General features: G+C 48.2%; 9 protein-coding genes across 9 annotated transcripts; 4 read left to right on the top strand and 5 right to left on the bottom strand.

Moving 5' to 3' along the window:
• Nucleotides 1-255: 255 nt before the first annotated feature.
• ARB_07924 (uncharacterized protein) lies at nt 256-8,178 on the top strand (the record flags this gene model as incomplete). Its single annotated transcript, XM_003013766.1, has 2 exons — nt 256-1,610; nt 1,668-8,178. 2 exons carry the CDS (start codon nt 256-258, stop codon nt 8,176-8,178), a joined length of 7,866 nt encoding a protein of 2,621 aa, XP_003013812.1.
• A 346-nt stretch (nt 8,179-8,524) lies between these two features.
• Nucleotides 8,525-9,505, bottom strand: ARB_07923 (mitochondrial import protein Zim17, putative; the record flags this gene model as incomplete). Its single annotated transcript, XM_003013765.1, has 1 exon — nt 8,525-9,505. The coding sequence occupies one exon, from the start codon at nt 9,503-9,505 to the stop codon at nt 8,525-8,527; it is 981 nt and encodes a 326-aa protein (XP_003013811.1).
• Nucleotides 9,506-9,893: 388 nt separating this feature from the next.
• ARB_07922 (uncharacterized protein) lies at nt 9,894-12,140 on the top strand (the record flags this gene model as incomplete). The annotated part of the gene is made up of 1 exon (XM_003013764.1): nt 9,894-12,140. One exon carries the CDS (start codon nt 9,894-9,896, stop codon nt 12,138-12,140), a length of 2,247 nt encoding a protein of 748 aa, XP_003013810.1.
• Nucleotides 12,141-12,795: 655 nt separating this feature from the next.
• Nucleotides 12,796-13,389, bottom strand: ARB_07921 (GINS DNA replication complex subunit Sld5, putative; the record flags this gene model as incomplete). The annotated part of the gene is made up of 1 exon (XM_003013763.1): nt 12,796-13,389. One exon carries the CDS (start codon nt 13,387-13,389, stop codon nt 12,796-12,798), a length of 594 nt encoding a protein of 197 aa, XP_003013809.1.
• Nucleotides 13,390-15,510: 2,121 nt separating this feature from the next.
• On the bottom strand, nt 15,511-17,009 carry ARB_07920 (uncharacterized protein; the record flags this gene model as incomplete). Its single annotated transcript, XM_003013762.1, has 3 exons — nt 15,511-15,916; nt 15,960-16,694; nt 16,783-17,009. The coding sequence occupies 3 exons, from the start codon at nt 17,007-17,009 to the stop codon at nt 15,511-15,513; spliced, it is 1,368 nt and encodes a 455-aa protein (XP_003013808.1).
• A 120-nt stretch (nt 17,010-17,129) lies between these two features.
• Nucleotides 17,130-17,540, bottom strand: ARB_07919 (uncharacterized protein; the record flags this gene model as incomplete). The annotated part of the gene is made up of 1 exon (XM_003013761.1): nt 17,130-17,540. The coding sequence occupies one exon, from the start codon at nt 17,538-17,540 to the stop codon at nt 17,130-17,132; it is 411 nt and encodes a 136-aa protein (XP_003013807.1).
• Nucleotides 17,541-17,893: 353 nt separating this feature from the next.
• Nucleotides 17,894-18,198, top strand: ARB_07918 (uncharacterized protein; the record flags this gene model as incomplete). The annotated part of the gene is made up of 2 exons (XM_003013760.1): nt 17,894-17,946; nt 18,018-18,198. The coding sequence occupies 2 exons, from the start codon at nt 17,894-17,896 to the stop codon at nt 18,196-18,198; spliced, it is 234 nt and encodes a 77-aa protein (XP_003013806.1).
• A 1,496-nt stretch (nt 18,199-19,694) lies between these two features.
• ARB_07917 (uncharacterized protein) lies at nt 19,695-20,539 on the top strand (the record flags this gene model as incomplete). Its single annotated transcript, XM_003013759.1, has 2 exons — nt 19,695-19,819; nt 19,927-20,539. 2 exons carry the CDS (start codon nt 19,695-19,697, stop codon nt 20,537-20,539), a joined length of 738 nt encoding a protein of 245 aa, XP_003013805.1.
• A 2,130-nt stretch (nt 20,540-22,669) lies between these two features.
• Nucleotides 22,670-23,564, bottom strand: ARB_07916 (tartrate dehydrogenase, putative; the record flags this gene model as incomplete). The annotated part of the gene is made up of 2 exons (XM_003013758.1): nt 22,670-23,229; nt 23,315-23,564. 2 exons carry the CDS (start codon nt 23,562-23,564, stop codon nt 22,670-22,672), a joined length of 810 nt encoding a protein of 269 aa, XP_003013804.1.
• Between the last annotated feature and the right edge of the window lie 475 nt (nt 23,565-24,039).

The following is a 24,039-nucleotide window of genomic DNA, read 5'->3' as shown; positions in this document are numbered from 1 at the left end:
ATCAAGTTCGTTCGTTCTCTTCCTTGAAGTCTAACATCACAATTAAGATGGCAGCTGAAGTAAGGTTTGCTGAATAATAAAATTATTATTACTAAGTAATTAGTCAGCCGTAATATCACATTTTCCGATAAGCCGAAAGTTAAAATCGATATCAAAAATTCATAGATCCAAAAAAAAAAAAAAAGAAGATTGTCAGAGCTTCGATATTCAACATTGAAGCGACAGTGAAGTCGAGTTGGTCGCAGCTGGACCACGATGGTTGCAGCGTCCTCGAGTCAGCGGAGCAAGCCTCCGAGGCTGCAGAAAGGCGGCACTGCAACTACCAAATCCCACCGATGGGAGCCCTTCTCCCAGCGCGTCCTGAAGCTCAAGATCGACCCTGTCCATCGAGTGCGCCGGACGACCTTTGGCGAAGATGATGATGACGAGACTTCATCCTGCTTTAGAGCCTCCCTAGATCATTGGGCGGAGCTCAATCTATCCGAAAATTTTACAGATTTTGTCCAGCGTGTGGATCGGTTATGCGAGAACCTGCCGCAGGTACTATACCACCAAGATGCGATAATGGGCCTGTTGGTGGAATATATTGAGAAGAAGGACGAATTGAGTATGGAGCCGCTTCTAAGTTTGATGGCACAGTTCGCGCGGGATCTTGGGTCAAGATTTGAGAAGCACTTCGCAGCCGCTGTTCAATTGATTGCTGCTGTTGCGGCCACCCATCAGAGCATCGATGTTATAGAATGGAGCTTTACCTGTCTGGCCTGGATATTCAAGTTTCTCTCACGCCTTCTTGTACCAGACCTCAGACCTCTACTGGCCATAATGACACAGTATCTTGGAAAGGAGCACCAGAAGCACTTTGTTTCTCGTTTTGCGGCGGAGTCAGTTTCATTTCTTATCCGTAAAGCTGCAGCGATCTACTACAAGGACAAAAAACCTCTCGAACGTGCAGTAACTTTCTTGCTCGAGGATCTGGCTAAGGCCAGTGCTGAAGGACGCCAGGTCACGGCCTACCAGGAGGGTCTCATGGCTATGTTTGCAGATGCGACCAAGGGCATCAAGAGTGCCGTTCACTCTAACGGCATTGACATACTTCGATGCCTAATGAAGGCTGTAGGCGTTAAAAACCTAGAACAAAGTGCCTTATCGGAGTCAGTTTTAAGTGGTGTCTTGATCAGCCTCGTACACTATTGTACTGCGGAAAACTTTCGTCCGGTCCTGGACGCCGTTTGTCAATATAATGAATCCATATCGGCCAAAGATAAGGCCGTAGTTACTCACGTCGGTTGCCATACTATATTCCTTTGTATCGTTGCGAGAAAGGGCTCTCGAGTGGCAGACTGGAACAGAACCCTAACTGCCCTGCTACATCTTCTCGCAAAGGCAACAGAAACCAATGTCTTCCCAGACACCTCCACTGAGCAACTACTCGGATCAGTGGCATTTACCATTCATGCTGCACCAATGGATGAGTTATTACCACACATGCGCCAGCTCATGGATTCTGTTACACATCAGAGGCTATCTAAACACTTTATACCATTTTGTGACTTGGTGGCAGGATTGGACCCGGAAAGGTTCCAAAGTGTTGTCCACCCATATCTTCAAAAGTGAGTTATTTTAGCTACACTTCTATCAACCCTTTAACTTGCTAATATGTGCTTTAGGTTTATAGTTGCTTTATGGAAAGAATATGAGGAAGGGCTATGTGTACTTTTACCCCGTCTTCAGTCATCTGGCACGGTTACCTCGAATTCCTCTAGGCCCGGCTCATTGGCCTGTCCAAATCAGTGGAAAACTCTTATATCCGGAAGATTCAACTCGTCTAGTCCTGACGAAAGGGAGATAGCTCTTCTTAGCGCGTATTCAAGACTTCCGGACGCTATCAGCTTCTCCGCCGAACCTTCTATTATTCCCGACTTAGTTGGTAGCTTGCACCGAAAAATTCGACTGACTCTAGAGTCTGGTTCACCAGACAATGCCGAGGCTATGTTTTCTCTTGGTCAGGGGCTGTTGGCCTACGTTCGTTTTTCCCACAGGTTGGGCCAGCTAGATAAGACACTATGGCCTTTGCTATGTTCCAAGGCCAGCCAATACTCGAGAATTCCGGTCTTTTTAGAAGCTGTATCCACGTATGTGTCGCTTATTCGTGAACCTTCAGAGGTTTCTGACGTCGATCTCGACCAATTTGCAAATGCTCTACTTGCAAATCTGTCAAGTCCCTCGCATAGACTCAGGCTACTATCCTTGGACATATTTCAGCTCATCTTTACGTGGCTAAAGATAGAGGATCCTTGTTTACCACTTGCACGAAGCATTGAAACGAGCGAGCTTACGCTCCAAGCAGCCAGGGTCATATCCATGGATGTACGTCGGCTCGGAGTTAACTACGCTCAATCGTCCCGCAAGAGATGGCTTGCTCGACTGGTTCCTAGTTTCTGTTTTGGTTTGCTATGGAAAAGGCTTGCTTCTGTATGGGATGATGCATGTGAGGCTATGAAGGTAATATGTGAAACTGATGCTGGTGAACGTGTTGTTTCCGAAATTGCGATGAACTGGCTCCACAGTACACCTACTGAAGATACCCCAGGGCATAACTCTCCGGATTCAGCGGCGAATCTCTCATCCACGACATCTGAATACGGGTGTTATAATGTTAACAACGTCCAAAAGGCCATGCATAGCTCATTCCGTACAAATGAGGATGCCAGTTCATCGTTATTAAATGATTTTAGATCGTCACATTCTCCACAACCTCTATCAGCAAAAAATGCAAGGAGCCAGGCGCTCAGGGTTCTTAATGCGGTTCCTAAAATTTCTGAAAAAAGGTCTCGCCAAATAGTCCCGCTCTTTTTATCATGGGCCTCGCGCGACGAAATTTCCGTACATACCCCCGAAGACATGCTATTTACGGAGAAAGACGATATCTCAAGTGATTCCCAACAAGGGTGGACTATGCAAGACAAGAAATCGATGTTGACTCTCTTTGGGAAATTTATCAACCCTAAGGTCCTCTACCAAGCTTCAGAGGCTCACAATGCGATATCGAATCTTCTATGTAACGGCGATCTGGAGATACAAAAGCTTGCTCTCAATGCTGTGTTTACATGGAAGTTCCCTGCTGTCCGTCCTTATGAACAGAATCTCCTCAATTTGGTTGATGATTCCCGATTCAAGGATGAGCTGGGTATATTTGTCCATGTAGGCAAGGATAACAGCTTGATCAAAAATGAACACATAGAGGGGTTGTTCCCTTATATTCTGAAGCTCCTTTACGGCAAAATGGTTGCTCGGGCGGGTTCTCGAGGCTCACTTGGCCGCCAGGAAGTACGACGGAAAGCTATACTACGAATAGTCTCACAGCTTCCAGACGACCAATTTTCTGAGTTTGTTCAGATCTCATTTGGTTCTCTAGGGTCTATTACATTACTCAACGACCATGGACTGGTCAAAGACGATATCCTAGATCGAGAATTTATGAGTGTGAGAAGACAGCTTGGTTTATTGAATATGGTTGAGACAATGCTCTCCATCTTGAAGAAAAAGATGTCACCGTTCGTTAACCAGACTATGAATGTGGTACTATATTGCCTTATCCGAGCGTGCAGACCACTAGCTCAAAGCGAAGCATTTACCTCGGATGATAGTGTTCAGCTCGGCCATCTGCGCAACATTCGACAGTTAGGCGTCAAATGTCTGGATTTGGTTTTCTCTGTGTCTCCTACAGTTGATTGGGAACCATTCATTCCTCTTATACTCTCAGAAGTAGTCAACCCAAGGCTTGACAACTTTGCAGTGGAAACTGCTCAGGCAGTGTCTGGATTACTTCAGCTCTTCCGTACTTGGGCTTCTAACCCAAGATCAGCAATGTATTTTGAGGGAACTGGCATTGTCTGTCGCGTTGTTGATTGTTTAGCCACGGAATCAGCACGAGACGAGGTGAAGATATTTGTTTTGGACGAAGTTCTAACGTCGCTGGTCGGCGTGTGCATCGACAAGCAAGTGGATGAAGAGGGTGATGTTGATACGTCGGCACCATCGCCAGAAGCCATTCACAAAAAGGTTCTTGGGCCCCATATGGAATATGTATTAGCCCACCTGGAAGATTTTCTTAAGGAACAACCTCCCCGCCACATCCTTGGCCCTGCTGTTGAACTGCTATCCAGAATTTCCTCCCTTGTTGTGTCGTCTGCAGAGACCTCTAAACTTATCAGCACTACTATATTTTTGCTTCAACAACCCCCGGATCGTGTTCCGCCAAAAACAAAAGGTCGCCTCCTCAAAGTTTTGCAACACTTCCTACCCCTATTTCAGCAACAAGACCACCCAGAACTTGCTCAGCGTATATTTGAAGTTCTTTCGTCTCTTTTCGACTATTTCAAAGACCAGCCAAATCGGGTGTCCCTAGCCGCCGTGTTTGACATATATGTTGCCAACGACCCGGAATTAGTTGAAATTGGGAAACTCGTTGCCGACTTGAATTCAATGTCAACGAAGCGATTGGATGAGGTTGATTTTGACCGACGACTCAAGGCCTTTACTGCGATAAATGAGGAAAAGCATTCTTCATTTACAGCTAGGCAATGGAGGCCACTTTTGTTCAATATAATTTACAATCTTAAAGACGAGGAAGAACTTGCCATTCGGTCGAGTGCCTCACTCGGCATTAAACGGTTCATTCAAGTCACAAAGATCCGAGAAGAAAAGTCGAATTCAGAATATAACGGCTTGGTTGAAAGGGTTCTTCTTCCTGCCCTTCGCAATGGCATCAAGCAAAGTGCGGAAACAGTTCGTGCAGAATTTGTGTCCCTTCTTGGCTACTTGGTCCAGGAACACACTGAACTTCAAGCTGTGAAGGATATGCATGACTTGTTAGCCGGAGGTGATGACGAGGCATCATTTTTCAATAACATTCTTCATATACAGCAACATCGACGCCTGCGTGCATTGAGGAGGCTTGCTACTGAGGTTACCAAAGGCAAGATCCAAGCTACCAATACCAGCACCATATTTTTCCCTCTTATTGAGCACTTCGTTTTCCAGCAATCCGAAGATGAAAATGCTCATAATTTAATAGCTGGAGCTGTTACAACAGTTGGTTCCCTGAGTGAGGCCATTACGTGGAACCAATTTAAAGCTATCTTCCGCCGATACCAGGGGTACATCAAAAGCAAACCTGGCTTAGAAAAGAGCGTTATCCGCCTGCTTAGCCAAATGACGGATGCTCTTTCTCGTGCCGTTTCGGGTAAAGCCACACGAGCGATTTCTGAGGAAGTTACTGGAGAAGAAATGGAAATAGAAGAAAGCCCAGGGGTCCAGACAACGCTTAGCGCTTCAATCCCTAATGGTACCAAACTAACGGCTGAACTGAAGACGAACTTCATTCCCTTCCTGACTGGATTCACCAACAAGCGAAGTGAGTCTGACGTTGCGTTGCGTCTTCCTGTAGCAGTAGCGGCCGTCAAACTTCTGAAATTGCTACCTGAAGAAGATATGGCGTTAATGCTTCCTTCTCTTCTTATGGATGTGTCTAGTATCTTGCGCAGCCGTGCGCAGGAGACCAGAGATACAGCAAGAAAAACTCTTGCAGATATTGCTATCATTCTAGGGCCGTCATATTTTGGGTATATCCTTACGGAGTTGAAGGGAGCCTTGAGCAGAGGATACCAACTTCATGTGCTTTCCTTCACGGTTCATTCTATCCTCGTTGCAACTGCGGACGAATTTGAGGTTGGTGCGTTAGATCAAGACCTGAGTACTTTGGGTGAAATTATCATGGACGATATATTTGGTACCGTTGGCCAACAAAAGGATGCCGAAGAATACGTCAGCAAGATGAAAGAAGTGAAAAGTAGTAAAAGTTATGATTCTGCTGAGCTGTTAGCCAAGAATGCTAGCATTCGGCACATCTACGACCTTATTCAACCAATCCAACAGCTTTTACAGGAGAAACTTACAACCAACCTTGTGGGCAAGATAGACGAGCTATTACGACGCATTGGCATTGGCTTGTTGAGAAATCCAGGGGCAGAAAGTCGTGACTTTCTGATGTTCTGCTATGAAGTGATTAAAGAGTCATACAAGGTGCCTGAACCAGTTCTGGACAACGACGAATGGAAAACAAGAAGTCGATTCCTCGTCCAGGTTGCATCTATTCGAAAGAAAAGTGGTGGAAGCACTACATCTTACCTTTACAAACTCGCCCGCTTTAGCTTGGATACCCTTCGCTCAGTGCTCAACAAGTATAACTCCCTGTTGACTGCGGATAATGTAGCTGGCTTTGTCCCTATTATCGGTGACTCTATAGTACAAGGATACGAAGAAGTCAAACTTTCTGCAATTCGGCTCTTATCTACCATCATCAAACTCCCTTTACCTGAGCTTGACAAGAATGCGGATGTATATATCGTTGAATGTGTCAAGCTGATGAAGGAATCGGCAAGTTCGCAAACCGATGCATCTCAGGCGGCTCTTAAACTTGTTTCTACCGTTTTGCGGGAGCGGAAACGTACCACCATCAAAGATTCATATCTTGCATACCTCTTGAAACGCGTGTCTGCAGACATTGATGAACCCGATCGCCAAGGAATCGTGTTCAATTTCATCAGATCCGTGATGTCACGGAAGTTCATGGTACCAGAGATCTACGAAGTTGTTGATAAGATCTCTGCCATGATGATAACGAACCATACGCGGAATGCTCGGGATCTGGCAAGGGGTACGTACGTGCAATTCCTAGTTGAGTACCCGCAAGCAAAAAATAGATGGACAAAGCAGATGGCGTATCTCGCGAAGAACTTGGATTATGCCCATAGGGAAGGTCGAGAGTCTGTGATGGAAGCCATCCATCTCATCCTAGCAAAGACAAATGGGGAGTTAGCTCAGGAGATGGTAGACACTTTCTTTATTCCACTCGTGATGGTTATGGCCAATGACGAGGCGCCTACTTTCCGAGAGATGGCCGGGTCTCTTCTAGGAACTATTTTTACCCGTGCTGATGCTGAGCATCTGAAGGCAATACTGTCTCCACTCGAGTCCTGGCTCGAACAGTCTGATAATATCGCTCTTACGAATACAGGGCTGCAGGCCATTCGAATATTCTTTGAGTCAGATGCCAATAACAAAGACAGATACGTCAGGTTCGTCACCGAGCTTCTCCCTGGTATTATGAGTCTTTCTTTGGATAATAGGGAAGCGAATGAGTGGGAGATTTTATACTATTCTCTTCAGCTCTTTGTGAAGCTATCGAAGCTATTCCCGAGTGTCACATTAAACCCGTCCTGTGCAAATGTCTGGTCTCAAGTTCTCCAAAGCCTGTGTTATCCTCAAGCTTGGGTACGATCGTGTGCCGCGAACCTTGTTGGTGTCTGGCTGGCAGACATAGCCAAAGCTAATTCATCGACTGGATATTCATCCATTCCTCTGGTCGGCTCTTCAGGCTTGGTACTAGATGTTACGTTGATGCTTCAAATAACTCGTTCAAGCATGTTTTGTTTGAAGGCGCCAGGCATATCGGAGGATCTTGCAATTCAGACTGTTCGAAATCTAATATTCCTTGGTCGCTGCTTTGCGCAGAATAACCTAGTACTTCCTCAAAAGGAGGCTGAAGAGGTGGAAGAAAGTGAATTCGAAGAAGAGGATCATGTATCCAATTCTAAACCTGCCAGGGAGAAGAAGACGGCCATTCAATATATATTTGAACAAGCAGCTCGAATCCTTCGAAAAGAAGTCCTTAACACTCGAGCAGAGTCACTCAATGCTAAAACGGCTTCTATGAAAATGGTTGCCGCGCTTTGCACTCATATCGATGCCTCGAAGGTGGTGCCATATCTACAAACTATCCTGCTTCCTCTTATACACCTAACCGACACTTCGATTCCGGCACCACGATCCTCAGATGAGATCTTCCAGAACACATACAAGTCTTTGGTGACGAGTAGTCAGGAGGTATTAGATATACTCCAGAAGAAGCTAGGAACTACGGACTTTGTGGCACACATAAGTGAGGTGCGGGAGCAGGTAAAGGAGAGGAGGGAAGAACGGAGAGTCAAGCGAAGGATAGAGGCCGTCACTGCACCAGAGAAGGTTAGCCGCGACAAGAAGCGCAAACATGATAGAAAGAGAGAAAAGAGAAAGGAAAGAGTGTTGGAAAACAGGAACCGTCGACATGAACTCTAAGGGTATATTTATGTTTGGACGAATACTATCTCAATGGAGTCAGGGGTTTGGGGTATAAAAAAAAAAGTTAATTGGCCGGGGATGGATGGCGTTTGGAGGAATCTTGAATACATCATTGGCATTTTAGCATATGATAGATCTGGAGAAATTAAAATATTGTACAATCTATATAATACACGGTGCAAAAACGGAGATCATGTAGCAACTGATTTGACCCATTACCAATGCCCGGCCGCTGCCACTCTAAAGGATTATAACCACCCCGTGCGCCATTCATAGGTATCCAAATGATATGAAATACCGAAGCAAAACTTCAAAAAACAATTTGGCACAATCATGATACAGTCTAGACTTTTCCATCCTGGCCCTCGCCACCCTTTAGCTGAGCGTGCTCAGATGTAGTCTCCGTGCTAGCTTCAACATTCTCCTCATCTTTAGCCCACCATTCCATATCCCCCTCCATTGTCCCTTTGGTGATCTTCAGGCCTTTCTGCGCAAGCAAATCTTCAAGTGTGACAGGGGCATCTGAGAAGATTTTTAGATGATCACTGATAACATGTCGGTTGCTACAGCTTGGACAAGTAATCAGGATAGTTCCCTTATGATATCCATGTTTTGAGATACGATGTGCCGACCTGTGCGAGCATGGTTTGCACGTAAAGTAGATGAGATATGCGGGTTCCTGGTCTCGTCGAGCTTGAGCAGCCTGTGTCTCTTCTTCCGTAGTTGCGGGTGTCTTGTTGTCTGTGAGCGGGTGGGGATCTCTGGTTGTCGTTGAGTAGCTGTTCCTACTCTGTAATGAAAACAATAGAGCTGGATGACGCAGTAGAATGCTTGATAATCGCGGTGATGTCTGTGGTAGTGGGAGCGAAATAGACGTCGACTGAACTCCCGGTCGTGAGGTATAAGCACGTGCAAGTCGGCACGCTGTCGTGAGCGTGTGTCGAAATAATCTCTGTCCAGTGGCCATGGTGATAAAATCTGCTCTTTCCCCGGGTATGTGTCGTCCTTCTTCTTGATCTCTTCTTGTCTTTTGACGTTGTCTTTTGACGTTGTCTTTTGACGTTGCTGTTTTAATCTTCAGGTCTTCGAGGCCAAAATCCTTAAGGTTTAAACTTTTAGACTTTTTCGGGAAAAGGTTTCGCCGCCGAGCCGTCTCGGAGATAAAAAAAGTTCCCCGCGAAACGACAAATAAGAGTGACAACTTCAACATCCCTTTGGGAAGAAGAGGACGAAGAAGAAGCTGCGCAGAGCGGAAGGAGAAGCAGATAGAACAGGAGAGACGGCCTGCTGCCTGGCTAGTGCTAAAGAAGAGAGACGCACGCATTGTTTCTTTGCAATGTCCGGGGTCTGAAATGTCCTGAAGGCAGCCTCCAGAACGAGCCCCCGCTACATAGATTGGATATAAACACCAGCTTATCCAGCTTCCCTTTTTTCTGCATTTTTCCTCCTACTTGAATACTTACATTCTTTAATCCTGGGTAGCTTTTTCTTTCAAATATAGCTTTTTCCTCTGGCTGCACTTTACCATGAAACCGCGCGCTAAAGTCAGGGTCCCAAGGAGGGTATGTATCGCCCAAGAGCTTCACACTGGAGATATACAGTCACATATCTTTACCAATTAAACACTATACCTCTGTCATTGTCGTATTTTATTGTATGAGAGCTTTAGTTCCATTGTGACTTCATTATTAATATTGTTTTTTCCTTAGGGCATGACGGGTAGGAATGAAAATGACGATTTTGCCTCAATATGGAATATACTTGCTTCGTCGATACGGGAAATACACACAAAAAACTCCTCCCAGCTCTCATTTGAAGAGCTTTATCGCAATGCCTACAAGCTAGTCCTGCGGAAGCAGGCTATGGACCTGTACGAAAAAGTTGCCGAGTTAGAAAAAGATTGGCTATACAATGACGTTCGTAAGCAAGTCGCGAGCCTGATCACTCCAGCTCTCCTTACCATTACGGACTCTGCCGACGCAACTGAGCATGCAAACGAAAGAAAAGCAGCTGGAGAGCGGCTACTGGCCAAGCTTAAAGAAGTCTGGGAAGATCACCAGCTCTGCATGGGTATGATTACCGATGTCCTGATGTACATGGACCGGGTTGTGATGCAAGAACTCCGAAGTCAGTCCATATACGACACGTCAATGGGTTTATTCCGTGACTGTGTGCTAAGAGCAGATATTGGCGGTGAGAACGGCACGATTGGCTCCGTTTTCGAAAATACACTCCTGTTCATGATCCTGCTTGAACGCGAGGGAGTGATAATAGACCGTACGTTGATTAAACACTGTGTTTACCTGTTGGAAGGCCTCTATGAAGATGGTATTGAAGACTCAACTGGGAAATTATACCATACCACCTTCGAACCTGCATACCTTGAGGCAAGCCGCAGATACTACGCAGCGGAGGGCCAGCGGCTACTTACAACCACTGATGCAGCAACATTTTGCAAGAGAGTCACAGCTAGGATCAGAGCAGAGCAGTCATTGTGTCAGCAGACTTTATCTCCTGTGACAGAAGCCAAGGTCATGGAAGTCATCGATGACTGCCTAATCAGACACTATATCGGAGAGGTAATACGTATGGATGATAGCGGAGTTAAATACATGATCCAGAATGACCGATTGGAAGACCTTAAGAATGTTTTCGAACTTATTGCTCGCATTGATGCGAAGAAAGTTGCATTGACCAAGGTTGTTCAACAGACAGTTATTGAATACGGGACTGCTGTCAACACCGCTGCTAAAGAGCTCTCACAAAACCCACCAGCTCCTTCAGCGACAGACCAGGGGAAGAAATCCTCGGTACCAGATGAAAAGCAGCCGGTTGCAAATCTGCAGACTGCGGCGGCGATCAAGTGGGTGGATGATGTTTTAAAACTGAAAGCGAAATTTGATCGAATATGGGAAGAGGCTTTTATCAAGGACCAGGCATTGCAGACCGCTCTTACCCTCAGTTTCTCAGACTTCATCAATGTCAATCCTCGAGGCACTGAGTACCTGTCCCTCTTTTTTGACGAGAACTTGAGAAAAGGCATCAAGGGCAAGACGGAAGAAGAAGTTGATGCCCTGATTGATAACGGCATTACCTTGCTAAGATACATTCGAGATAAAGACCTCTTCGAAACGTACTATAAAAAGCATTTGTCACGTCGTCTGCTTATGAAACGGTCAGCAAGCATGGACGCTGAGCGACAAATGATTACAAAAATGAAGATGGAAGTAGGAAACACATTTACACAGCGGTTGGAGTCCATGTTCAAGGACATGGCTGTCTCTGCTGATCTCACTACTAGCTATCGGGATTATATTGGAAACAATTCTCGGATCGAACTAGAGATGAGTGTCCTCACAAGTACCATGTGGCCCATGGAGATCATGAGCAGTCACAACAGAGAAGGCCAGGTGCAGCTTCCTTGCATCTTCCCGAAAAATGTTGAATCTCTCAAGCAGAGCTTTGAACGATTCTACCTCGACAAGCACAGCGGGAGGAAACTATCGTGGCTCCCAGGTATGGGTACAGCCGACATTCGCGCGACGTTCACACGACCAAATGGCAAAGTTGAACGGCATGACTTGAATGTCTCTACGTACGCAATGGTTATCCTGCTTCTATTTAATGATTTGCCTTCCGGCGAATCCCTTACATTCGAAGAAATCCAGGAAAAGACCAGGATTCCCACCAATGAACTTATCCGAAACCTTCAATCCCTTGCCGTGGCACCAAAGACTCGTGTGCTTCGAAAAGAGCCTATGAGCAAAGGCGTGCAGCCATCCGATAAGTTCTCGTTCAACGAGCAGTTCACCAGCAAGTTCACGAGGCTGAAGATTGGTGTCGTCAGCGCCAGCGGGAACAAAGTAGAAAACAAGGAAGAGAGAACAGACACTGAGAAAAAGACCAGTGAAGAGCGAGGCAACACGATTGAAGCTGCCATTGTTCGAATCATGAAGTAAATAGCCATCTTTCTCCCGTTATGTCTCAGTACATTCAACTAACACGCTATCTAGGCAACGGAAAACACTGGCTCATTCACAGTTGATCACGGAGGCAATCTCACAGCTTGCAGCTCGCTTCACGCCAGATGTGAACATGGTGAAGAAACGAATTGAAAGTCTCATTGATCGGGAGTACTTGGAACGTATTACCGATTCAGACCCCCCGGCTTACTCCTACGTTGCGTAGATGGGACAAATACGTTTCTATCATACGTCTAGAGTTTAGAGCTGATGTATGAAGTAACTAGTGGAATGGTAAATAATGATGATGCCGGGATGCGAGCAGAGGGCGTTAATTGGGGGTTTTGGTCTTAGAGTGTCACAGCATCATATTCTCATGCTTCTAGAGAGCGAAAGTACTGGGGTTTCTCTTGAATATTATGTCTGGTCGTATTCTTCAAGTGTCGGATGGGATGTTCGGGTTGACTAAATTAAACATGATGCAACAATTCCTTAGATGGCTAGTTAACCGGCTACATGGTATCAAAATGCTCGTTGAACTATATACTTATGTCGTTATATCGTCAGTAACCCTCCATGATCCATACTACATATAGCCAATAAAAAAAAAAAAAACTACCAACCGAAATCCCGTGGACCAAAAAGAAACAGGCTAAAGAACCTCGATATCCCCCCGCTTCCATGCATCCTTAACACCCTCCCATCGAACAACCCATATCTCACCCCTGGCCATGCTCCCGCCATACCTCTCAAGACCAGCCATCCCTTCCTCGCCCTCTAAAGCAGGGATAACAATCCTAGACTCTTCGCTCAAACACCGCACGAAAACAACCTCTTTATTCTCCGGTGCAACAACCATATTTGTACCACCGACGTTATCATCCAGCCTTTTCAGGTTTGCAGGGAACGTAGAGAGAAACGAAGCATTATAATGCGTTGTTAACAGTGACTGGTGGCCGCGTAGAAACTGCAGTTCTTTCTCAGAGAGGAGGGTTGCCGCATCTGCCCCCGCGGGGGTTTGTGTTTCCTGATTCATCGATATTCGTAAATAGTATATGCTATACTTGATAAGTTTTGATAATCTCTGGCGCAATATTGAACGAATGATGTATTGCGTCCGCGCCAGATCGGACTGCATTATTGATAACTTGAGGTTCAGCGTTGGCTTGTTCTGGTTATTGTTCTCCGGTGAGAGCGGGTCGGCTGCTGCCATTGAGAGGTCCTCGATCTTCGATATCTTGTACATCACCAGCTCGGTTAGCAATTACTAGTGAAACGGGCAGTCGTCCAATGCTGCTATATTGAGTGATATGGATATCTACCTGCTTTGAAACCCTCTCCATCATCCGGTCCATCAACGCGCCGGGCCATGGCAGCAATTCAGGAACAGCCCGCTCCGCGACCCAGAACCGCGTTAGTTGCTGGTGGTCGACGGCTGTGGCCTCGGGAGAAGAGAAATCACCCCTGTCAACCGACGCGAGGATATCATCGATCCCAATTCCCTCCATCATGTGCCCTCCTTCGCTTCTCCTCTTTCTCGTTCTTCGCTTATTGTCGATCTTTGCTTTTGCGCAGCGTGCCTTTGGCGTTCCCGATATTCCAATTTTTGTCAGTGTGAGAGATATTGAAGCTAAATTTAGAATTTTGCGGCTAAAAAAAAGCAAAAAGTGATGACGTAGGTCTTGGCGCGGTTTGTTTGTTTACACGACGAAAAAGAAACTCCGAAAGAAGCGAGAGAAAAGACGCGAAGGAATGAAGAGAAAAGACGAGAAGGTAAATTGATACTTTTTTTTTTTATTTATTTTTTTGTATGTTATGGTATGTTAATCGTATGCTGTTCTGCTAGACAAAGTAGCTGCATATGTAGAAAAACCGGCTAAAGGACCCCCGATCCTTTAATCCTTTGCTCCTTCGCTTCCAAACTAGAGATAGAGAACAACTAAGTGCAAGACCAAACAAGCACGCGAGCACGCGTTATCGAGACCACTGAAAGAGAGTTGCATCGCAGCAGGCAAACATGGGCAGTGTGCTGTGTTCCTAAGCCCAGCTGTGAACTGCGTAGACCAACCTCGTGTAGTGACTCAGGCGTGCGTGGGCGTGGTATGAGATACACAAAAAGCGAAGAGATAAATGTGGGGGTAAAATAAGCATGCAAACAGGGAACCTCCCATGACCTGACCGAATCTAGATGAACAGAGGAAATAAACTGAAGAGCGGTAAAGTCCGCTTCGGGTAGGGAAGAGCGAATGGGGTCCAGTGGTTGTCGATGTTGTTGTTGTCGTTATTTGCTGTTTGATGTTTGCTCAGCATAGCGCGGCGTCTGCGTGGCGGCGCAAGCATGAGGATAGAAGAGGAAGAGGAAAGAGAGGAAAACGAGGGGGGGCAAAACTGCGTTGAGTTTTGATGGCCAGACAGGCTATGCCAACATCGCATCATAGCCGGGGATCAGCAGCGGGGTTTGTTTCAGAATGAGCTCTGATCCGATCCGGTGATGTGGGAAGGCCAGGAAGTGCGTCCGCGCCGGCTAGAAGAGCGGGAAGAGAAGAAAGGAAAAGCGGAAAGAAAGTTGAAGGAGTGTCAGATAGATAGGGCGTTAGTGTTGGCGTTGGCGTTGGCGTTGCATTGTTGGTTCAAGGGGTCTTTCGGAACTCGTGTGCGGTCTTTCTTGTCGTCTCATGTGGAGGTGAAGGTGTGGCGCATGGCGGATGTGGGAAACAGCTCAGCTCAGCTCGGTAGAGGCAAGTGTAGACAAAGGGAAGATAAACAAGGAAAAACAGGTATATCGACAAAGGAAAAATGGTGATGTTGGATAAGGAAAAACAAGGGGTAATTGTGCAGGATAATGGGTCAGTCAGTCAATCAATTGGACATGATCATGGAGGAAGCTGAGGGAAAGGGGTAAAGGAAACGCTTGCGCTGAGCCAAGTAATAATCAATCGCTCAAGATAATAGGGAAAAATAAAATAAAGTAAAGGATAGAATCCCCGTAAGAAAGTAAAAAAGGGCAGGGGGAAGGAAAGGGAAGAGAAGAAAAAAGGACGCTATCAATGAAGAGTTCCGCTATGACGCTTCGACAAGGAAAGCAGAAGGGAGAACTTTTTGTGTGGCTTGAACGCTTTTCTGGTCGCTGGCGAACAAGATAAGAATCGAAGTGGAAAAAGGTAAGAAAAGCAAAGGCCTTGTGGCCATGCTATGGAATCAAGGGGTGAGGAAGAGGGAAAACAATGGAATGGTCCGGTGCGCCAGGCGTAAAGATGAGGGTAGAATCAAACGTTAGGACTTCAAGTCAGGTTAAGGCGTAACTCCATCAAGAACATTAGCACCCATTGGCAAGGGAGGAGAAAAAAAAAGTCGGTTGGCTTGCATGTTAGTATGAGAACATGCGTCTTTCAGGCAGACGGCCCGGAGAAAAGCCCCGTCCCAGGGGACTTTCGAAAGTATTGTTCATGTTGCGATCGGATGCTCCACGACATCGACCAGTCGGACTATCTTCCATTGGTGAGTTCTGTTGACCGAAAGCAAACGTTTGAGCTCGGGAGAGCTTTGACCGTTGCTTTACTTTACCCAGACCACGCTCGCATGCGAATTCGTGCTCCTTGGCAGCCATTTCGACGTAGTTTTGAGGGTAGCAGAGGGAGCTATGCTCGGCAAAGAAACCGCTGTATCCACCGTGGAGGATATACATCTCTGGGAAGGTCAATTTAGGGTACTGGTCGATATTGACGGCTCGATCTCGGTGACGAATGAATTTGGCCCTATGGCGATTAGCAAGACTACAAGGGAAAGAACGTATAGAGTGAAAGAAATCAAACGAACATGATTGGAGCACGGTGGGCGGAGTACTCGCAGTGAAAGATGAGAGCGGTCTTTTGCTTCATCTCTCCCTCGGTAAAGAGTTTTTCTGCAAGCTGCTCCTTGTCGTTGTAGTTGACTGCGCCGTTGATATGGCCGCCTTCATATTCGTATTCGAACCGACAATCTATTATGGTGATGTTGTCAAACTGATCGCTATATTTCCCATCGATGATGTCCACGAGCACGCTATTTTCAATTCTAGGGAGGCAGTCTGGCTGATCGTCAGGGATGAAGTGCGGCAGAGTCAGAGTTGGAGCAGAAGACTCCATGTCTGTGATAGACTGGAGAGCGGTGCTGGCATGCATGGTGGTGTCCTCCTTGTCGTCCTTGAGTACATCTTCCGGGTGCTCAAACATGCTAAGCGAGCGTCTGCTGAGTTTCCGCGGGCGAGAAAAGGGGTTGGACCCTCTTCTCATGGCACCGTAGCTTGGAGAGCCATTCTCTGGTACCTGTGCTAGTGCTCTGGACGATCGTGACCGTGGCGGGCCCGGAGGACCATTGGTACTGCTCCGAGCCGTGGAGGGGCTGTCTGGGTCATCTTCGAAAATCTCTGCCAGCGAGATTGGGGTCGAGGTGGAGAGCTTGCTGCCGCCAGCGAGGAACTTGAATTGCGGTGGCTGTGCAAGGGGCGTCCTTGAGGCGCTGTAGGCCTTGGTACGCATCAGGGACGGTCTCAGCATTGGAGCTTTTCGGCGTCTAAACACACACCAGTCAGTCTACCACCCGCTTTCAAGCTGACAACCAATATGGAGTTTTGATAATGGCATAATAAAAAAAAACTCACTCTGACGGCGTGGATGACCGGCTAGGCTCAATAGGCGACTGTTGCAAAGTATCAGACAGAAACAGGGACTGCTGGGACTTTGCCATAGACAACTCCATCGTGGGAGACTCTAGATCCAGGGCCATGCCGAAGGGGGCCTTGTGCGGCAGCGGAGACATCTCCATGATATCTGTAGGAGCAGGAGAGGAGGGTATCGGCGGGGTTGTTATTGTATCTACCACGGTCATTAGCCTTTATATACCATATAATCCCGGGTCCCGTGTCCCGTGTCCCGGGCCCTTCGTTTTAGATATATATAGGACACACGATGGAAGGGTGTATATATACCATTATCCGAGCAAAACAGATTAGCTGAAAACAGCGACCTGCGAGGCGTAGCCAACTGCGGACTGAAAGAAGTTAGACAAGACAAGAAGACATAACAGGGACAGGACAAGGACAAGCAAACAAGGGAAAGAAGAGAGACTGTTTGTTTGCCCCGGATATATGAAGACGCACCTCTGGTCAATATGGAAGTTCTGGGAGAGGTCTGCGGCGAGGGAGACGGTGGGCGAGGGCCGAGAAGCAGGCTTGACGGCCGTGAAGTAGTCGGCCCTCGCCCGCTTCATGGAAAGATCCCTGAAGTTGAAGCTGTCAGGGCCAAAGGAGGGCACCGGGGCCGGGAACTGGGTGAAGGAGCCGGCAGGCTCTGCTCTGAAGCAGTGGCCGAAGTGGACAGAGGGAGGATGCATGGCAGCCAACGGCGAGGACTGCTCCATAGTGGCAGGGCAGTCAGTCAGTCAGCTGTCTATCCCAGTGTAACCAGCACAATGTCTGTAGCAAGATTCCTCCCCGTAACTAGCAGACTGCAGATGTCCTCGGCCTGCTGAGTCTATCTCTCTCTCTATCTCTCTAGCTGTCTCTCTCTAGTCTGTAGCTCTAGTCTGTTTGGTCGGAGGTTTTGTGGTCGTGAATGGTTCGTAGAGGCGGTGCTGCTGGCTTGGCTGTGCAGCAGCGTTCCTGTTCGGCCTAAAAGAAAGGTCCCCGGTTGCTGGAGATGGCCCAAGAGCGTCCCCAGGTCCAATCGAGCCGGAACGAAGAGATGACCGTCTGCAGGGGGTTCTAGTTTGCCATGGCGGCGGTGGTGGTCGTGGAGGAGGAGGTGAAGGCAGGTGGTGGTGATGGGTGCTAGAGAGGGCAGAGGGGGGTCAACATAAGTCGGCAGCAGTCGTCGTCGTTCGTGATAGAAGATGAAGAAGAGAAGAAGAGAAGAATAAGAAGAAGACGAAGACGAAGACGAAGACGAAGAAGAGAAAAAGAGACGCTGTCCCGTCTGTTGCAATGGGCAACGGCCAGCTGGTATGCAAAAAAGAAGAGGCCACTCAGAATTGCACGGAGCATGAAAGGGAAAAGAAAAAAAGGACGAAGGCTAAGTAAAGTTCCTTTTCGGGTGGTATCCTTCTTGTATGTAAATAACTAACTACTGGGTATGCGCGAGGTATGTTTTGTACGGGGTGGAACTATGCAGAGCTACCCAGCAGCCATGGCGAGGTACCTCTGTTTTGGCGGTGATCGCCCGCAAAAGCGAGGTACCGCTGCATAGGGCCGGGGTACCTGGCCATCGCTGCAGCCAATCCGACGCATCGCCCTCGCATCGCTGCGCTGCTTGCCGCCCTGCTAGACGAGCTACTGCATCCACCGTCACAGGCTGCTTGCTGGAGAGGCCAGCGTAAGGCTGACCTGGCTGTTTGTTTACAGGTTGCTATCTACTTACTTAGATCTGGAGCTGGAGCTGGAGCTGGAGCTGTATAAGCTGGTGGCTCCGGATGGAGCTCTCTCTCTCTCTGGCCGGTTCTGATGGTGATATAGAGATCTGCAGCGAGCCATGGGAGCCGCTGCATACAAACAGCCAGGCGGACGGCGAGATCTGTATTTTATACGTATGAGTGTACGGAGTATAGATATTTATTACTGGTACTGAGGGAGATACGGCATATATAGTTATACAGTATTGTCCTGCATCCTCCCGCCCACCACAGTCTTCTCTCCTGGCTGTGTAGTAGATCTCCTGCCTGGCTCAGGGTGCCGGGTGTAGCTGTCGACGACGTACAGACCGTTCGCTGACAGCAAAACCGTGCGGCACACAGATCTTGCCCGATGGCTCTCCCCTCGTCCTCCGTTCGCTGTCTGCTGCTGTCCCGGCGGCAATGGAGGGCCTCCGTGGTCATGCTCTGTCCCGGGTGGAGAGGACGTCCGTCTGGTAGCCGGAGTAACCTGGTATTCTGTGCTCCATAGATACCATGGTAACTAACTATACCACCATGTAACCGGACTGCGGATACTCTGTATGTAACGACCGGTCCAAGGCACAAGGTACGGCCAAAAAAAAACCAAGGATGTGGATGGATCTGGATGGCCGCATCAAAGAGATTTCATGCAGGTCACTCTCCTCCGTTTCTTGGACCCTCAATGCCTCGACTCTCCCTCGTCTCTCGATCTCCAACTATCGATTCTGATATGCCTAACACAAAATGGAGGTTCCGTGCCACTGGTTCAGCATCCGATTCAGTCGGTACGCAAGGGGCACAGAGCCAAATATTGGATTCGCTCTCTCTTCCCCCCGCCCCTCCCTGGTGAGAGAGCAGTGATGCAAACTCCGACTCCGTTGCCATCGCCGTCGCCGGGTAACACCAGTTGTCCTGGTAGCAGGCTTCTCCCCTGTTGGCCCTGGACCGCCCAAAACTCCACCCTTTCTTTGCATGTTTTGGAAACACACGCGCTATTTCCAGTGTTCTCCTCTTTTATTTTTTCGATCTCTTGTCTCTTTTACTCCGTAATTCCTCTTGGTTCTTCTTCTGCCGCTGCGAACTATTTGCTGCTGCTGGTTACTAGGCCCTCGTCTGCTGCAACAAATTGCATATCAAGATGCATCCATGCTCGGTCCCAGACGTCAGGTTACTTCCTCCAGCCAGCCAGCCAGCCAGACACTCGCATCCGTTCCCCAGAACGAAGGATTGAGCGAAACTCGAAGAAGCAAAAAGGAAGCCAAAAAAAAAAAGTAAAAAAAGTCAATCGGGACAGTGCGAGATCTAGTCTTATTGGGCCTCCTCACGAACAGGGAGTCATTAGCGCTTCGTATCACCAGGGCAGCCAGCCGCGAAATAGAGTTGAGAAGCCAGCTGGACAACTTTCTTGCAGCTCCTCCTCTCGTTGCTTTTTTTTTTTCGGCTCTTCTGCTTTCTCCTCTTTGGTCACTGCTGCTCCTGTACGGAGTACTGCTGCTGGTGCTGCTGCTTTGCTATATTTGTACAATTGTTGGTTCCATGGCCCGGCTCGGTTTAGTTCCATGCATCCCTCTTCCTCTCGTTGCATGGTTGCTGCATCAACTCATGCATGCATGCCACAGCAGAATCCCCGAAAAGAGCAACCAGGAGATGGCCCCCAAAGTTCGACAAGCCAGAAATGGGAGCTCATTATTCGTCAGCCTCCATTCCCATCCCCTCCCCTTAAGCCCATGAGCATTGGCATCATATGCTTAGTGTGGCCACTTAAGCCGCAGGGATCAATTCGGTTCCTGTCGACCCCCCCCCCCCAGCACATCACACGCTGCTTCGACTCGCTCCAGCGAGGGGCATCCTTGACGATGGGCCTTCCAAGGTTTCTATTCTCAGCCCCGCGGTTGGAGATCATCGTCATCGATTCGAGGTCACAAGAACAATCCCTCCCTTGCCAGTGCCGAGTCTTGTTGCAGTTTGAGTCCAAGCAGTTTCCAGAGTGATGCCGTCTCGAGGGGTTATTATTGTTGCTGTTATTATATTATTACTCTGCCCTTACAGGCATATCCGCTGTAGTATCATATCACATCACATCGTAGACTGCATGGCAACATCAGACGGGCGGATGTTAATGGCCAGGCTAACCGCCGATGACATTTCGCATTCCTTTTTCTTTCCTCGCAAAAAGAGAAATATATTGATACACCAGAGCAAAGAGAGCTCCATCTGCTCCGTTCGTCCATCCCCAAAAATATGACGAATAGCGGAGGATGTCCCCGATCGGCAAGACCGTCGAGCTCGCTAGTCGCAGAGGCGCCCTTCATCCCTGCTTTTGTCACGGTGGGGGGGAAAGCCTGTGAAAGGCCTGTAAGCTCTGAAAGCCCCGAAAGCTGGCTTTTCTGATTACTCTACACAAGTCCGTGATGCTCGCCTGGAGAAAGGATTAGCTTGGGGATCCGTCATGGCAAAGAAGACGCACCAGAAGCCCCATGGAAGACAGTCCTCAGCCCATGTCCCTGGCAGTTCGCAGCTCGCAGCTTTTTTTTTTTCTCTCTTTCTCGCCCTCCCCCGGCTGCTCACTATCTTCTTGGGCTTGATGTCATGGCCGTTTCATCTGCGGCCTCAACGTCGCCCGGCTTCCAGTCCGTCTGTCTTGGATATAGCATCCATCAGCCGCCTCGCTCGCCCTCTCCGGCGCTCAGCCCTACTTACTTCCCCTCGACCGCGCCGCTGCCACCCCGACAGCCCTTTTTCCATCTCCATCTCCGTCTTTCTCTCTCCTTTCGCTTCTTCTCTTCTTCTTCTTCTCTTTTTCTTCTTTTTCTTCGCGTCACAAAAGAAACAAACAGAAAAAGGCGAGAATAACACGAAACCACGTGATCTCTCCTTAGAAAAAAAAATTCGTCTCGAAAAATAACATAAAACAAAGATATAAAAAAACGGCCAGAAAAGATGCAAAAAAGAAGACGTAAAACAAGCCTAGATTGACGGAAATGATAAATACAATAAGTACGAGACTATTTGATACGCGGCGGTTTTCTTTCGCGGTTGCCATGGGCTTCGGGCCTCCGCATCGGCGCTCTAGCAGACGCAGGGGAAACTTGCCTGGGCAACGGTGTAACTCCTTAACACTGCAGCTATACGGATACAGGACGGTCAATTGATGTTGATATTACTCTCATTATTACGGGCTGATGCTGATACGGATGGACAGAGTAGGGACATGAAGCACCAGGGAAAGGGGAGGGTTTCTTTTTCTCCAGGACGGCCATGGATCGGAAATTTCCTCTGACCTGTCTCGCCGTTTTGCTTCTTCCAGCGTGTTTCAATATTCAATCATGCTGGTTGCAGAGTTTTACTTTGAAGCCTGCGGCCCATCGATGGCCATAATATTACATCAAATAAGGCCCTGACCAGTTCCACCGGGGGGCCCTTATTTTACAAGCGTTGATACGTACAAAGGAGATGATATATACTTATATAAGGGGCTAGACAAAGACGGACGGCCGCCTCACTCTTTGGACATTCATTACTAGGCCCATCGATCATACGGAGTACTCAATTACTCAATACACCGACCAATTTATCCTCAACCTAGCTGTTTGCCAAATCAGTTACCTCCCCAACCGGCCGTCAATCTCCTCACATACGGCGCTGGTCACCTCGGCAGTGGTCTGCTGGCCTCCCAAGTCCGGCGTGGCCACTCCTTTCTCACACACGGCCTCGACACACTCCAGCAGCAGAGCGGCCGCCTCTTTCTCCCCGAGCCACCGCAGCATCTCTGATGCCGTCCACAAGGTTGCTACGGGGTTTGCTTGTTCTGTTGTTAGCAAGCTGACGGAGCATAAAGAAAAGAGTGGCTCGAGATGTCAAGTTGGAAGATATCAAACAGGGAATGAGTTGGAGTTGGTGCTGGAGTTGGCCTTGGATGAACATAAAACACATAACATACCGATGCCTTTCCCGGTTATGTCGAATGCAGAGCCGTGTATGGGCTCGAACATCGATGGATTCTCGCGTGTCGGATCGAGGTTGCTCGTGGGTGCTATTCCAATGGAGCCTGCCAGGGCCGCCGCCAGATCTGATAGAATATCGGCATGCTGGGGCAGCACGAGAGAGAACCATGTCACTTGTCAGCTGCCTCCGCTCAGGTATGACGCATTTGGTGCACCACAAAGGGCCTCTGGAGAACCATGACGTACCAGGTTCGTCGCTACAATCGTATCAAGGCTCCGTGGCTTCAACACCATCCGAGCTGTCATCGCATCCACCAGCATCTTATCCCACTTCACCTCCGGAAAATCCGCAGCTACTTTGGCCGCCACCTCATCCCAGAGCACCATCCCATTGCGCTGTGCATTGCTCTTCGTCACGACCGTCAGCAGCTTCCTGTCTCGACTCTGCGCCGTCTCAAACGCAAATCGCATGATTCGCTCCACCCCGTGTCGAGTAAAGATCGATACCTCCGTTGCTGTCTCCCAAGCCTGGCCGGCGTGGCTGCGGCCTCCTTGACCAGCATACTCGCCCTCGGAGTTCTCGCGGATGATCACCCAGTCTAGGTCTCCGGGCGAGCAGGCTCGAAGGGGGGACTTGGTGCCGCGGAAGACCTTTGTTGGTCGTACGTTGGCATATTGCTGCAGGGGTTGGCAGATAGCCAGTCTCAGGCCCCAGAGTGATATATGGTCAGGCACATCTATCACCTTGGCTTAGTATCACATCACATTCTTCATTACCTGGTTAACCCAGTGCCATGGTAATCAGGTACCGTAGCTACTTACCAGGCGCCCCCACGGCCCCGAAGAGTATCGCATCGAACTTCTTCAGCGTAGACAAGGCATCGTCCGGTAGGTACTTGCCATGTTTCTTGTAGTACTCGCTGCTCCAGTCGAAGGTCTCAAAGTCCAGCTCAAACTTACCCAGAGACAAGGCCAGCTTCTTCAGCACTGTTATCCCGGCACTAATTACCTCGGGGCCTATTCCATCGCCAGGTATCGAGGCAATCTGGTACTTCTGTCCTGGCATATTCATCTTTCGTAGTTGGTGTCCGCAACTGATGTCTGTCTGGATGTATCATGGGTGGTTTATATCGTCGATCTCGGGACTTTTGCCGGAGTTAACGCCGGACTCCAATATCTAGTAGGTAGAGAGGTAATATTCTTTCTTTGAAATGTTGCTTATGATAGCTGCCAATGCCTTTATTCTACTGTGTTAATGTCATTTTGGATGCCCTAAGAACTACCGTGCAGTGAATTTAACATGCCATGAATGTTGCTGCTCTGAGCTGGAACCCTCTCATACGTTAATATGCTGACAACACTCCAATGCACCAGCATATCAACGATACCCCAAATATCAGTATATAGAACTTCTACTTTCATGAATAACTGCAAAAAAGCTTCTCTTCTCTTCTCAGGGCCCAATATTATACATAATCCACCGAATAATGCTGTCGTACGGATGTTTTGTTCATTTATATCATTTCAGGCGCTAAACCCAAAAGAGC

The sequence above is a fragment of the Trichophyton benhamiae genome (genome assembly GCF_000151125.1).
Source record: "Trichophyton benhamiae CBS 112371 chromosome Unknown contig00075.49, whole genome shotgun sequence".
Taxonomy (NCBI): Eukaryota; Fungi; Ascomycota; class Eurotiomycetes; order Onygenales; family Arthrodermataceae; genus Trichophyton; species Trichophyton benhamiae.
The sequence above is the reverse complement of the archived record's forward strand: the minus strand, read 5'-3'. Positions and strand labels throughout refer to the sequence as shown.